Source organism: Leuciscus leuciscus (genome assembly GCF_965113295.1).
Source record: "Leuciscus leuciscus genome assembly, chromosome: 5".
NCBI classification, from domain to species: domain Eukaryota; kingdom Metazoa; phylum Chordata; class Actinopteri; order Cypriniformes; family Leuciscidae; genus Leuciscus; species Leuciscus leuciscus.
The window spans coordinates 35,707,988-35,722,562 of record NC_138729.1 but is presented as its reverse complement, the minus strand read 5'-3'; the positions used below and the strand labels follow the sequence as shown (position 1 = coordinate 35,722,562).

At 41.1% G+C, this 14,575-nt stretch overlaps 2 protein-coding genes across 3 annotated transcripts in view; both read right to left on the bottom strand.

Moving 5' to 3' along the window:
- Nucleotides 1-14: 14 nt before the first annotated feature.
- The window catches only part of LOC309498514 (uncharacterized protein), a 52,749-nt gene continuing 38,188 nt past the window's right edge, over nt 15-14,575 (bottom strand). The window contains exons 32-68 of one of the 2 annotated variants that reach the window (XM_082169281.1): nt 13,521-13,574; nt 12,799-12,852; nt 12,657-12,710; nt 12,501-12,554; nt 12,355-12,408; nt 12,212-12,256; nt 12,062-12,106; nt 11,610-11,717; nt 11,447-11,500; nt 11,312-11,365; nt 10,979-11,032; nt 10,751-10,858; nt 6,591-6,644; nt 6,368-6,475; nt 6,179-6,232; nt 5,997-6,050; nt 5,833-5,886; nt 5,570-5,623; nt 5,384-5,491; nt 5,245-5,298; nt 4,089-4,142; nt 3,932-3,985; nt 3,711-3,764; nt 3,571-3,624; nt 3,434-3,487; nt 3,289-3,342; nt 3,148-3,201; nt 2,942-2,995; nt 2,809-2,862; nt 2,485-2,502; nt 2,314-2,367; nt 2,166-2,228; nt 1,825-1,990; nt 1,621-1,727; nt 787-864; nt 523-705; nt 15-440 (exon numbers count right to left, since the gene is read on the bottom strand). In XM_082169281.1, the coding sequence (XP_082025407.1) occupies nt 285-440; nt 523-705; nt 787-864; nt 1,621-1,727; nt 1,825-1,990; nt 2,166-2,228; nt 2,314-2,367; nt 2,485-2,502; nt 2,809-2,862; nt 2,942-2,995; nt 3,148-3,201; nt 3,289-3,342; nt 3,434-3,487; nt 3,571-3,624; nt 3,711-3,764; nt 3,932-3,985; nt 4,089-4,142; nt 5,245-5,298; nt 5,384-5,491; nt 5,570-5,623; nt 5,833-5,886; nt 5,997-6,050; nt 6,179-6,232; nt 6,368-6,475; nt 6,591-6,644; nt 10,751-10,858; nt 10,979-11,032; nt 11,312-11,365; nt 11,447-11,500; nt 11,610-11,717; nt 12,062-12,106; nt 12,212-12,256; nt 12,355-12,408; nt 12,501-12,554; nt 12,657-12,710; nt 12,799-12,852; nt 13,521-13,574 (2,589 nt within the window). In that variant the 3' untranslated portion in view covers nt 15-284. Of the gene's footprint in view, nt 441-522; nt 706-786; nt 865-1,620; nt 1,728-1,824; nt 1,991-2,165; nt 2,229-2,313; nt 2,368-2,484; nt 2,503-2,808; nt 2,863-2,941; nt 2,996-3,147; nt 3,202-3,288; nt 3,343-3,433; nt 3,488-3,570; nt 3,625-3,693; nt 3,765-3,931; nt 3,986-4,088; nt 4,143-5,244; nt 5,299-5,383; nt 5,492-5,569; nt 5,624-5,832; nt 5,887-5,996; nt 6,051-6,178; nt 6,233-6,367; nt 6,476-6,590; nt 6,645-10,750; nt 10,859-10,978; nt 11,033-11,311; nt 11,366-11,446; nt 11,501-11,609; nt 11,718-12,061; nt 12,107-12,211; nt 12,257-12,354; nt 12,409-12,500; nt 12,555-12,656; nt 12,711-12,798; nt 12,853-13,520; nt 13,575-14,575 lie in introns of those variants that run through there. The other variant, XR_014205974.1, reaches the window with a different exon arrangement.
- Nucleotides 8,333-9,933, bottom strand: LOC309498523 (uncharacterized protein). Its single transcript, XM_082169296.1, has 2 exons — nt 9,251-9,933; nt 8,333-8,839 (listed from the first exon to the last, which is right to left on the bottom strand). Exons 1-2 carry the CDS (start codon nt 9,644-9,646, stop codon nt 8,540-8,542), a joined length of 696 nt encoding a protein of 231 aa, XP_082025422.1. The 5' UTR covers nt 9,647-9,933; the 3' UTR covers nt 8,333-8,539.

Here is a 14,575-nt window from a genome sequence, read left to right as displayed (position 1 = left end):
CAGTTATTTAAAAGAAAAAAGAAAAAACATTGCAAACAATATACAACAATATTTTACAACTCCTCATGAGAAGCTGTGCACCAGATTACTGTTGCCAACAGACAACAAGCCAGTTCATTGTACTGAAGGTACACTGTAAACTGAAGGTGAAAACTTCATTAGGAACCTCCATTCCCACAGCAGATGGAGAACAGTAGAGTAAAGAAAGTCCTGATTTCCTCAGCAGAGTAGCTACTCAGTAAGAGCTCTGCAGAACAGCCCTCAAATGAGAGCTTGTTAATGTTTTAGCTGAAGCAGACGTGTCCTACAGTAAACTGAAACTCTTCTGTTGTGTCGCTGTGGCCAAATAAAGCCACATCTCTAATTGGTAAAAGCTCCAGGTCTTCGGTCTCAAACTGGAACACAGATTCCCGAGGGCCTGTATCCAGCGCCTCTGTATGCTAAACACAGACAGAAAGGGGACATAATAAATTTAAGTGACCAGCAATGCAATCCATTATAACTTAGTTACAGTTGTCTTACTTCACAATCCAGTAATGTTCCCAAGAAGCTCTGTCTTCTTGAGTCGGCAAGGAACTTAATCTCTCTTTCATTGGAGCCCTGGTGGGTGTTTAGCTGGCATGAAAATGTGATGTTCTGCTTGGCAATCTTGCTGTTCAGTCGTAGGAATCTCATTTGTACCGCACCAGTTTCAGTGTAATCAAACTATAAAGTAAAGATTTACTCAGGGGCGGGACATGATGGCAGGAGGATATTCTGGTTATTGGTTCTGATCAAACAACATACCTGAAAGCCGCCATCTACAGTGCTCAACCAAGTAAATGAGTCTGACATGGCATCTTTGAGCCAGGATCTCATGGGTATCTAAAGCAGAGAGGTGTCTCATTATCAGCCAAATATGAATTAAACAAAATTAAACTGGTCATATAAGATTAAATGGTAGGGTAGGCAACCCCAAAATTAATATATTCTGGTTGAAACTCTCTTCACATCCTGATAGCAATCAATAATACATATACATATACTGTAACTTCTGAAGAAGTCACAGGACCATGATATAATTTCCTACCAGCCTGTCAACATATGTATTTCCATACCTCGCAGACATCACACGTCACTAGTGCGTTCCGCAAGGCTAGTATGCAGAGTTGTAGACACAGAGCGCCATAAACAAACATCAGCCACCTTTTACAGTTCCTACTGAGCCAAAACAACGAACTTATACTGCGTTCACACCATGTCGTAACCATAATTACGAGATGGACTCGGATTTATGCGTTTCTATGTCAACACCAAAATGAATCTGCAGCAGTCAGGTGGTACAAGTAAGAGCTCTGTTTACGTTCATTATTATTGTAATGTTATGTGCTTTGAGACATGAGGTAATTTAACGGCGTCTCTCGTCTCATGCAATTTGCAGGCGCTGTGTTCATGTGTTTTGAAGGAGGAGAGGCTTTGGAGAGCGATCTTAGCCTGTCCGAAATTGCCTACCCTACCTTTAATGTGGTGTCAGTAAGATTAAAAAAAATTATAATAATAATAGCAAGGATGCATTAAATTGATCAAAAGTGACAAGACATTTTATATTCATCGAAATGCTGATGAAAATTGTAACTTTACCTGTGGCTGCAGGGGTGACAAACATGTTTGTCCACCTGCACTGAAGTTACAATATACCAGCAAAGCATCAGCAGAACTGCCCTGATTTGGGTCGATATAATACATTCCTGAGACAAGAAAAGTCAAATAAAAATCATTAACAATAAGTACCATAAGTATCCATGTCTACAGACTAGCAATAACATTCGTGAGAATGACCCTGACCACTTGTTAAGTTAGGATGACTGAGCATCAGCTCCAAGCAGGTGGTGGCCGGATGCTGCTTAGTGCCGTCCGGAGGATCTATGAAGAATCGCAGGTCTTGCTGAAGGGAGTCCAGCAAGGTCCTAATAAGTGGATAGTTGGGCTTGTCGGAGAGGTACATGAGGTCCTGATTTGTGTGAACCAAAAAATATTGTCACATTATAATTAAGTTTAAACCTGTGTAATTATGTTAATTGTTAATTACGTTAATTATGTTAGGTTTAAATACATGTGATATGATGAATGGATCCTGAAAAAAAAAAAAAAAAAAGAAGAAGTAAAATCAATCATCAGTTGCTTACTTTTATCTGAGTCAGTGTAAGGTTTAGAGATAAGCCCGGTGGACCTGGAAGACCTGGTGGGCCCTAAAATAAACAGCACTATTATAGTTACTACATCACAGGCATTAATGAAATGTTTTACATACATCATGAGTACTATCAAACTCACAGGAGTTCCTTTCTCTCCTTTTGGACCAGTAAGTCCTAGATATCCTTTTAAACCCTGAAAAAGTTGAATAAAACACATTTCATCATCAAAAAATATTAATTGCAAAAGGGAACTAGCTAAGAGAACAATTTGTATTAAATGAATGTCTGTATTTAAATGTTTGTTCCAAACCTTTACTCCAAACAGGCCCTGTAGAGGGAGCAAATGGACATAGTGAAATCTTAGTGCATGAAATGCACTTTTTTGAAAAAAATTTTTTTTAATATTTAATTGATTTTTTGATCTTGTGAGCATTAGATACTTTCTTTCAAAAACATTAAAAAAACCTTACTCCAAACTTTTGAACAGTAGAGTAAAAAATATGACATTTTAAAAGACCAATGTAATATTTTGGAATTTAGCCAATTATTAATTATTAGAGAATAATATTTTGTGCAAACCTGTGCAGCATTTAAAAAAAATCTAAATCAAAACCTGAAATAGATGATAACTTACAGGCAGCCCTGGTAGACCTGGGGTTCCTCTTTGACCTGTTGGGCCAATATCCCCCTAAAAGTGACACAAATTACTCTATTTTCTACATGCCAACAGTCTCATTGTATGATTACATGCATATCTAAAATGTCACCTGCTCTCCCTTTGGCCCATGTCTCCCTTTCTCCCCATGCAGGCCCTGCTCCCCCTGAAATTCATTAAAAGACATTCAGCCACTGCAAACAAGGAACATTTACAGTATGTACACAAAATACTAATAGGGTGCCTTGAGTCTGTTTCCCCTCCCTTCTGAAATGATTTAAGTTGCTTCTAGTGTTTGATTGAGATGAATGAAGGTACCTTCAGTCCATCTCCCCCTGGAGGACCAAGTGGCCCAATTTCCCCCTTCTCTCCCTTTGGACAGAAAGAAGAGTAAGCCTCAAGGTTCTCAGTTTTGACTCTCTACCAGTTCTAATATGACATTTCCATTAATGCCCAAACCTCAAAGCCCTTTTCACCACTCTCTCCTTTCTCGCCTCGAATTCCAGGTAAACCCTGAAACAATACATGTAGACCACTAATAAATATTCACATTATCTTTGTGAATTTATAAAACCCGATGAGGGAAATTTGTGTATTCATTTACATATTGTCCTGGTCTGCCAGGAGGTCCAGTCTTTCCCAGTGCTCCCTTATGACCCTGTTACACATAAAACAAAAGCTGGTAAAACGTATTATAAATTGTGACAAGCATCTAAAAATTAGCAATGAATAAATAAGTACCTTCTCGCCTATAGGTCCTCTGAGACCCCTCTGACCAGCTTTTCCTTTTTTCCCCTGAGAGTGAAAGAATGATTCAAATTGTACTTTAAATCCTGAAAATGTTTCCTTCAAACCCTAACAAACCTTTTCACTGTACTTACTCTTTTCCCAGCATGTCCAGTCTTTCCAGGAGGTCCATCTTGACCATTATTTCCCTGAAAAATTGGAAAAGTATATAAGACTTTAGAAATTAATAGAGCACCTGAAGAATTAATAGAGCAGCTGAAGAATTAGAGCAGCTGAAAAAACAGAGTGAATGTAATGGTATTAGATTACAAATTCAATCATAACATATGGTGAAAGAGATTTAGACTACACTGACCTTCTGACCTTTTGGTCCCTCCCTTCCTTGAGGCCCAGATTTTCCCTTTGGACCCTAAAGCATTTAAACATAAATAATGCATAATACCTGATCTTCAGGCAGTGAAAGAAAATGACCATTTAGTTACTGATAGAGATATTTTCACACAAATACTAACTTGAGGTCCAGCTGGGCCAACAGGGCCATCAACACCCATTTCTCCTGGAAGTCCCTGAAATTAACAGTGAAAAGCATTTAAATAAAAAAAAATAAAAAAAAACATTAAATAAATACTATACACATACATACATACATACAGTACATGCATATACATTTAGTGTATTGCTGAATTGTGATAATATGCACCAACATTTTTTTTTATATTTAACATAATATTAAAATAACTTAATTAACTTAAAGTTACCTGGTTCCTTAAAATAAATGTATGTTAATACAATGAAGGAGATTGGTTTAATAAATATAAAGTCAAAATATTGTTATCTGAACCACACTAATTATCTAAGTTGAAGATAAAAAGTTGTGATAACAAATCATTAAAAAAACTTTTTTTTACAGTGTGAGAAACACTGTTAAACATTTTAATAAATGCCTAAACAAACAATTTTGTTAATATTTGCTAGATGTCTGTTCTGTGTGTGAGTGCTGAAAAAAATGTATTGTGTTTGTACATAGTCTTGGCTGTGTAAACAGGAGAAAAAACAGTGGATCTCCGATCCATGGAGCACCAAAAACAAAAATATACTCATGATGGGGGCGGAGAGAGAGTGAGAAAGCAGGAAATTTGTAGAAAGTCTGTAGAAAGAGAGATGGCTGAGATATTGCCAAAGAGGAAAAGGTCAGAGGAATATATTTGGAAGAAGAAGGGTTACGATCAGGCGAGAGCTATAACCTGTGTTAATATTGGAAAAGCTTTTTAGCGCTGGAGAGACATTAGAGTGCAGGAAGGCCTGAAAACCGTAGTCAAGGTTGCTTTGTTTCTGCTCGATACGTGGGTATGAGTAACATTGTTATTTTGCTGTTACACAGAACCAAGATATGCTGTTGTATGCTGGTGTTGTTGCTGTTGAACCACAGCTGATTCTTTCATATTGTGCGAGCTGTCTGATGCAGCAGCTTTATGTGGTTGCCCGTGTTGCAGAGAGTGTTTGTTATTTTGGGGGGCGGAGCAATGATGGGAGAGGTGTGTTTGTTTCAGTGTGCATTTCAAATATCAACAGTGTTTCTCAGAAATTGCTCACTGCACCTTTAATATAACTACAGGCCAGTTTCTGTATTTAAATAACAATTTGGACCGTTTTATTTAGAAATTCTACCTCCTTTCCTGGTGATGCAGAGGGTCCTTTAGTACCAGGGAGACCCGGTGGTCCCTGTACAAAAGAGAGAGTCATCAGTTGACACCAAACATACTTCAGTCACTCATTATAAAAGTTTTCATTTAATTCAGAGCCTCACCATCTGCCCGGGAGGTCCATGTCTTCCTGGTTCACCTTTAGGTCCAACTTGTCCCGGCGTACCCTTTGGGCCCAATAAGCCTACGGGGCCTTTGGGACCCATGGTTCCCTGCAATAAGAGTATTATTTATCCCCTGAAAAAAGCAATGTTACCGGAATTTACCTTGAAATGGTTAGCTGTACTAACCTGAGGTCCTGTCTTTCCCATAACCCCTTGTAAGCCTTTCTGCCCAGCCATCCCCTGTAGATGAAAAATAAAACGTAATGACTTGAATTTAACATTGGGGGTTGCCCTCAGTCCCTGTAATCTTGGATAGCAGCTAATATGTATGCAAAAAAGGGCATTGAAACTATTGTGGTGTATCTGGCGTTCACAGTTCACTTGTATATGCATTTGAGAGGTTATTTGACCCAAACGGTTTTAATATGGAAAACAGTCATTGATTTTACCCGGCTGCCTTGATCTCCTGGATAGCCAGTTGGCCCAGGTGATCCAGTTTCTCCCTTTTGAAACAAAGAGCAAGTCTGTTACATTAGGAAATGTATAAGGGTAATCCTGATCTATTACAAGGAACATTGATGAAAGAAACTTAAGGAAGAATAGGAAGTAATACCTTTAGGCCTGGTGAACCATTTGCTCCTGGTGGTCCCCGAAGACCCATCACACCCTGCATTTAAAGACAACTTATAGACTCAATCATCCAACAGCAAAAAAAAATAAAAATAATCACGTCCATCAAAAACAGCAATCACATAAGTTGATTTGGGTTGTATGCATCTTAAATAAAATGCATACCTCTAGACCCATCAAACCAGACGGACCAGACTTTCCCATCAAACCATTCTGACCCTGGTGAAGAGATGATCATTATTCAAAGGACTTTACACTATGAATTACAACTAATACATATTAGCAGTGTGTAATAGCTAGGCAGACGAAGGGTCTGCCCAACAGAAACATGATTTTTTCAGCAAAATTACTAACTAGTGGTCCAATGTAGCCTTTATTCCCCTTCACTCCTCGCTCTCCTCCATCCCCCAAAAATCCAGGTGGGCCTTGTTGTCCAGAGAATCCTCGATGTCCAGGGTCACCCTGAGTGAATAAAAATGTCTACTTTACTTTTTGTAGAAACTGGTCAGTGTACAGACCTCTACAGTTAATTTAATGACATTTTACTTAAAATAACCATATATTGAAATTATTTTACCTTTTTGCCTTTAGGTCCCGGGTCTCCAATATCACCTGGATGTCCGATACCTCCCTGGATATGAAATATCATACTCATTAACTTATTGCAAGGCATTTTAAATTTGAATGAGGACTTTTATGATACACACACTACCGTAAACAATTTGGGGTCGATACAATTTTTTGAAAAGACGTTTTTTTATGTTCACCAAAACGTCCTGGTTGCGTATGCAACCCACCGTTCCCTGAAGGAGGGAACAGAGGACGTAGTCGACGTCGACTGAATGGGATCACGCTAGGGAGCCAATTGTCTTCGAGCATGCAAGCACGAGCAAATGAATTTTTGCGTGCGTGATTTGCATCACACACTCCGCCCCGCGGAGCGGGTATAAATACGGAAGTGGATGCACACACTAGTTGCTTTACGCTGAGGAGCCAGGGAAGTCGACTGCTGTTCCACAGGACCACTGGGAAAGCGTACCCTGACAAGGAAGGAAGGGACGCTGCGGAACCACATCCTGCCCGAAGGGAGGTAACATGTGGGGGATACACATATGGACTGGGCAGATGAGCGGGCAGTACAACATATGGAATGTCACTGGGATGACTCCAGCCTATAACGGGGGGAGGATCAACCAACAGTGACGGCAGAGGAAGCTCTGCCGAGGGAAGACACAGTCTCACCGCAGGGAGCCGTACCGTGGAATAATACACATATGGGATCGCCGAAGGGATCACAACATATGGACCCAGCCTTATCAGTGCATACGAGTATAGGCCTGGCTTCGGACGCTCCGCCACGTCCGATGCCGAAGGGTATGGAGGAACTCAACAGGGTTCAGTTTAAGAGGGAACTCAACTGGAGCAAATTTGCGCATGTATCCAGTCCATAGGAGGTGTGAGAGAACTTGTGAGAGTCTCCACTGTATCTGGACCAGAGGCTGTCATGAGGCTTGTGAGCGGCACGATTGAGCAGGCCAGAAAAAATAGGTGGAATGCAGCGATCTTAGAAGCTTCTGACTCCAAGGAGGAGCGCAGCTCGACGGTCGCAATGTTGTCAGAACAGTACAAGCTCGCTGAGCAGCGGTATCTCGAAGCGAGGGACTGTACGCAACTCGAGGCAACGAATGCCAATGCAGTCAGAGGGCGCCCAGAGCTCTGTTACTGCATGCCCTTTATACGTGGCCCCTCAGCCAACATTTGGAGGACACTTGTTCCAGGAGCCACTAGCCCGGGGAAACAAAGGTCTGCTTATGGGCTGAGGGTATGGCGACAGGTCAGGGTGTTTGTTTTCCACGGCCACCTCGGGACTCGGTCATCAAGCCAGTGCTGAAGTGGTCTCCATATGGAGGAAGCCGTGTGGCTGCGTCTGCCATATGCCCCAGGAGCCTCTGAAAGTTTCAGTGGAACCCTTTCTCACTTCTGAATTCATGGGTTTCATCAGGTCCCTTTCCACAGGTGTATAAAATCAAGCACCTAGATTATGAATGCAGACTGCATTGTGCTTGATTAATACACCTGTGGAAAGGGACCGGATGAAATCCATGAATAGCACTGAGCTGGCACACCTCACTTGAGAGATGCGCTAGACCTCCTCCATACTAGAAAAGAGATACTCAGCATTTGTGCGAGATTACTCTTTCCCAGTTGACCTGAAGACCCAACTGGCTATGGAGCACTCAAAGGGTAGGACCATGTACTGATACTTCGTATCTACGAACGCAAGAACACAGTAAGCCTGTGGAGCGGAAGGATAGAAATCTGAAGTACACGTCTTTCAGGTCGAACGCTGCAGACCAAGCTTGGGGACGGGGCATTGACAAATGCAAGTCTGTGTTTACAAGTGAACAGAGGCTTTCGAAAAAGGGCCCGTATCAGTTGGCACAGAACCAAGATGGTCGTAACCCACCACATAATAAGGGTACAATGAAGTACAGGCTCTGAAGCCAAACTCCATACTTTACAGGGTCACACGGGAGCGGAGGTGGCTGTAGACGGACGCCCTCGGCGACGAGCAGGCAGAGGATCTGCCTCCGACGACCGGGTGGAGGCAGCAGCAGGCCGTCTGGGCAGGATGTGCCGGATGGCCCCTGTCTGCTTCTGGGCGGCAGAGAACTGCTGGGCAAAGCTTTCTACCGCGTAACCGAACAACCCAACCTGCGAAATGGGAGAGTCCAGGAACCGAACCTTGTCCACTTCTCTCATGTCCGCCAGGTTGAGCCAGAGATGGCGCTCCTGGACCACAAGGGTGGACATCTGACAAAATGTCTGACTGTCGTTTACTGATTGAACTTCGTTGCTCATATACAAAGTAGTGGCCTTGCCATCCAGCCCCATTGCTTGACTGACTCTAGTCCCCTTTTTAAATTATTTATGATCATTAAATAAAGAATTATATATATTTTTGTACGTATTCACGTCTCAGTGCCTTGTGATTGTGGGAGGGAGAAACGAACTTGTGTGCCCTTTTTTTTATGGGTATTTCCCCAGCTGGGTTAATGACTTCATTATAGATCTGTATGGGAGAGCGTGCCCGCAATCGTAGCTCCACTAATATCGCCGCATCTGACATTTGGCAGACTGACAAAATGTAAAATGTGTACCTTGAATGCAATGTAAGTCGCTTTGGATAAAAGCGTCTGCCAAATGCATAAATGTAAATGTAATCTCCAGACCGACCGCGTGAGCTGCAACCTTCGTACCCCGGAGGGCAAGATCGGTAGCAGTGCGGAGCTCACCCATGAGTTCACGGTCTGGACTACCCTCGTGCATGTTCATGAGCGCCTGGGCCTGATGGACCTGCAGGAGCGCCATGGCATGCAGAGAAGCAGCAGCTTGCCCACAGGCTTTGTAAGCCTTGCCCGTCAGAGCAGACGAGAACTTACAGGCCTTAAAGGGGAGACGAGGATTCCCCCTCCAAGAGGCAGCGGTCGCCGGACACAGCTGCATTGCGACTGACCGCTCCACCGGAGGGATCACCTCATATCCCTTAGCCGCTCCTCCATCAAGGGTAGTGAGGGGGGAGGAGCTACTCAGACGGTTTCTGGAAGAGAAAGGTGCCATCCATGCCTTCATCACCTCCTAATGCACTTCAGGAAAGAATGGCACCGGAGCGGAGGGCTGAGAACCAGACAGGCCCACTCCGATGAACCAATCATCCAACCGAGACGGCTCGGGACACGGTGGTTCATTCCACACGAGCCCTACCGCCTCGGCGGCCTTTTTCAGCATAGCTGACATCTTTGGATCCGGCTCGGGCAACGCTGGTCTCCCAGAGGGAGGCAGCGCAGCCGAGTCATCATCTCCAGAGCCCAGCTCCCCTTCCGATGCTGCGACAGACATCCTGTCCTCTGGAGGGGCACCGAAAGCAAAAAGCAACTAGTGCGTGCATCCACTTCCGTATTTATACCCGCTCTGCGGGGTGGAGTGTGTTATGCACATCACGCACGCAAAATTTCATTTGCTCGTGCTCTCATGCTCGAAGACAATTGGCTCCCTAGCGGGATCCCATTCAGTCGACGTCGACTACGTCTGACGTTCTTGACTGAAAGGGAACTGCATTTATATGATAAAAAAATAAAATAATGCAGTAAAACAGTAATACTGTGAAAAGTTATTACAATTTAAAATCACTATTTCTGTTTGAATATGTTTTAAAGTGTAATTAATTAATGTAATGGCAAAGCTATATTTGCCATTACAAAATATTACTGTCTGTTTAATATCTGCTAACACTTTGTTTTGATGGTTTCTCAACAGACATTCTACTGACTATGAGTAACTATGCAAGTACGTCAATTTATTCTACTAACCTGAAACCTAAAACTACAGCCTGTTACAGTCTACTAATACTCTAATGTCAGTTAATTGACATGTAGTTGCAAAGTTACTTATAGGTAGTAGAATGTCTAAAGTGGACTATCAGAATAAAGCGTAACCATTATTTTTGTGGAAAGTGTGATACAATTGTACAAAATTCTTTGATGAATAGAACATTAAAAAAATAGCATTTATTTGAAATAGAAATCTTTAATAATCTTACATATGTCTTTACTTTCACTTTTGAATAAACTTTTTTAATAAAATGATTAATTTCTGTTAAAAATAAACAACTTTTAAATGGTAGTGTAGCTTACTAACAGGACTTGAAGCCTCAGGTAATCAATGTATGACACTGACCTCTTTGCCACGTGGTCCTGGTGCACCCTGCACCCCCTGAGAGCCCTGAGGCCCGTGTTCTCCCGGAGATCCATTTGGACCAGGCTTTCCAATGGCTCCAGGTGATCCCTTAAATCAAATACCCTCGTAAAATCATGTGACTTGAAAAAGCTTGCAGAGGAAGCTGATAGACTCCATGATAAAGTTTTGTTGGATGTAAATGAACCAGCATCAATATTTGGCACTTACACATCCCCCTTTTGGCCCTGATGAACCCTCAAAACCAACTGGACCAGGATGTCCCTATGAAGAGAGAAGTGTGTTAAAACTTTAACTCATTATGAATTTTACTAAAACAAGAAGGGGTAGCTGATGTATAGAATTTCAACAAAGATCTCCAGCACTTATGCTATGTAAATGTTCCCTATGTCAAAACATTCCCCTATCTTTGTTAAAAAACATACTGAACCAGAGATCAAGTTGCTTGCATTTTTGGAAATCTGCCCAAGAAGTTGATACAGGGAACACAAACAAGACATCTCATATCAGCAGATAATTCTGCATATATTGAAATGAACTGACCTGTGGTCCATCTAATCCAAAAGATCCAGGGTCACCAGGAGGTCCTGGTAATCCCTAAAGGAGAGCATTATAAAGTAAATGCTTAATCATATGTGTTATGTAACTTGTTTTAAGAAACTGAAATGCTTACAATACCTGCTCTCCTTTTTCTCCTACTCGACCAACCATTCCACTTGTTCCCGGTGAGCCCTGAAGAACAGCAGAATGTGATCAGAATCTCAGATACAAGCTCAGAATTGCTACATCCTTTTTAAAACCTAGCCTAAAAATGCAATCAAAATGAGAGGTACCCACTCACTGGTAATCCAATTGGTCCTTGTTTTCCCTGTGACCCCTGAGGCCCCTGGCTCCCTGGGGGGCCTTGCTTTCCAGTTACACCTTCACGCCCTGGCAGTCCTGAGTGCCCCTGAATTGACAAATATAAACACACATGTATATTAATGTACAACATTATATATAAAAAAAGAAATATTGTGAAAAATAATTTTTTTACCAAACTGTATTCTATTTGTATGTATTTATATATTTCAAAATGTCATTTATTCCTGTAATGGCAATGCTAAACTATCAATTTTAATATATTTTTCATTACTCCGGTCTTCGCTTTCACATAATCCTTCAGAAATCATTATAATATGCTGATTTGGGCCTTATAACACATATACGCACACTTTATTTACGTTTTATTTTTATTTTTTACTTCTGCTTCTGAAAAAACTAAATGTATGCTTCAAACTGAGGGCTACATACAGGCACTCCTTGCAAACCAGCAGGTCCTGTTTCCCCTTGGCGACCCTAAAAAAATGTTGGAAACATTAAGGATAACCTCTCTGAATATAAAAACAGTGCTATTAAAGTTTCAAAATACATCTAGTCTCTGTGATGGGGAAGTCACTTTACCAGTGGTCCACGTGTGCCCCTCTCACCAGGTGGGCCTGGTAAACCCTTAGAAGGTTAACATGGTAACAATTGTTTTAGAGAAGAAGTGACCAAGATGTCATAACATTACTGGTATTTATCAGTTGACATCAAATTTAACTTACCGATGGCCCTCTCTGCCCTGGTGGACCAAGAGGTCCCCTGATGCCAGGTTCACCCTGCAGTTGCACATTCACACAATACATGATACAACATCCAGAATGATCAGAGAAATATTCATTGTAAAATATTTACAGCAGAGAGTTCTAACCCTCTCTCCTATGTGACCTGGCCGCCCACGAAGGCCGATGGCTCCCGGATAACCCTGAGAGCAAGAACAGCATATCATCAAATCCATGCTACAACAAACAGATCATGATTTTTTTAAGTCAGTCCAGACTGGTTTATGCATGATAGTGCCACTTACATACATGCCTACAGGCCCCTGAGCACCTGCAATGCCAGGTTTTCCAGTGAAGCCCTGATAACAAACACACACAGTAATGATACATGTGTATTATATACATTATTAATGTTCTGACAGCAATATAAAGCTCTGTGAGGCTTACTTTCTCCCCCCGTGGGCCTTGGATGCCATCTTGGCCTGGTCGTCCAAGTGGACCCTAATGAGAGGAGAAACCTTGAGCTACTGTAGTAATGAAAAGCATAACTTGTGTTTTCAGCAGTGATGTGTTTAAGAATAAAAATAGTTCTGAACTTCAAATTATGTGATTATAAGGAATATGAACAATATGAACAATATTTTACATTCCATTTTAAGAGTTTGTCTACTATGGAAGCTTGTTTCCTCAACAGAATAAAACATTTGATAATTTTTGATAAGAAGATAATTGCGACTTTTTTTATCTCACAATTGTGAGTTTTATTTCAAAGAATTATGAGATAAAAAAAAAATTGCATGATATAAAGTCTCAATTGCGTGCTATAAAGTCAGTATTACGGGATATAAACTCACAATTGCGAGAAATAAACTCGCAATCCCGACTTTTTCTCGCAATTACAAGTGTATATCTCGCAATTCTGACTTTATAACATGCAATTGGGAGTTTATATCTTGCAATTCTGACTTTATAACACGCAATTGAGACTTTATATCACGCAATTCTGACTATAAATCGCAATTGTGAGGAAAAAAAAAGAGTCAGAATTCTGAGATAAAAAGTTGCAATTACCTTTTTTATTTTTTATTCTGTGGCGGAAACAAACTTCCACAGTCTACTTGCAATAATCTTTTTAAAATTTGATCAGTTTGTCCTGTTGTTATGCTTACCTGTGAGCCTAGAGGGCCTTGTTTTCCTGGCTCTCCAATCATGCCCCTCAGGCCCTTCAGATGACAAAGATTACAGAAAATATCATGTATGACATAAAATAAATAAAAATTGTGAAACAGCCCACAGTGAATATAGTTTGATGTAAAATTAATATTTAGGATTCTGCACTATTTCTAGGTTACTAATCAAATTTGTGACATTGACTCTTTTCAGATTAAAATGTTCTTTCTTCCTCTGAAGCACAAGATGATCTTTGGATCATTCTCAATCATGCAGGATCACATGATCATCACATTTTACACAAAGTTGTAGAGTTCATGCAGCTTAAGAGAGATTAAATTAATGCTGAAATTCACGCTACTTATTCAATTAAACTTTTCACTTAAAGTGTTACGCAGATTCTATAATTTGTAATAATATATACAATTTAAGTCTGACGTATACCATTTTAACACTATGGGCCCTATTTTAACGATCTGAAACGCAAGTGTCAAAGCGCAAAGCGCAAGTAACTTTGTGGGCGGGTCTCGGCGCTGTTGCTATTTTCCCGGCGGGATAAATGACTCTTGCGCCAGGCGCAAATCTAAAATGGGTTGGTCTGAAGTAGCTTCATTATTCATAGGTGTGGTTTGGGCGTAACGTGAAATAAACCAATCAGAGCGTCATCTCACATTCCCTTTAAGAGCAGATGCGCTTTTTCCATAGCGGATTGCTATTGTAACGGCGGATTTGCCAGGCGCGCGCCAGCAGCGGTTCACAGCCAAGGAGAGCAACGCTCTCGTCACGGCCGTAAAAGAGAGAAGTTACATTGAAATGGAGAAACCTACATTGAAATGGAGTAAATGTGTAAGCTAGATGTATGCTTTTATAATAAATTGTTTATCTATCTATCTATCTATCTATCTATCTATCTATCTATCTATCTATCTATCTATCTATCTATCTATCTATCTATCTATCTATCTATCTATCTATCTATCTATCTATCATCTATCTATCTATCTATCTATCTATCTATCTATCTATCTATCTATCTATCTATCTATCTATCTAT

Bases quoted from the DNA above. Each gene is read 5' to 3' on its own strand.
- LOC309498523 (XM_082169296.1), bottom strand. From the start codon at position 9,646: ATGAAGGCATGGATGGCACCTTTCTCTTCCAGAAACCGTCTGAGTAGC. The intron at 8,840-9,250 runs GTCGGTCTGGAG...AACGACAGTCAG, and splicing joins CGAAGGTTGCAGCTCACGCG to ACATTTTGTCAGATGTCCAC.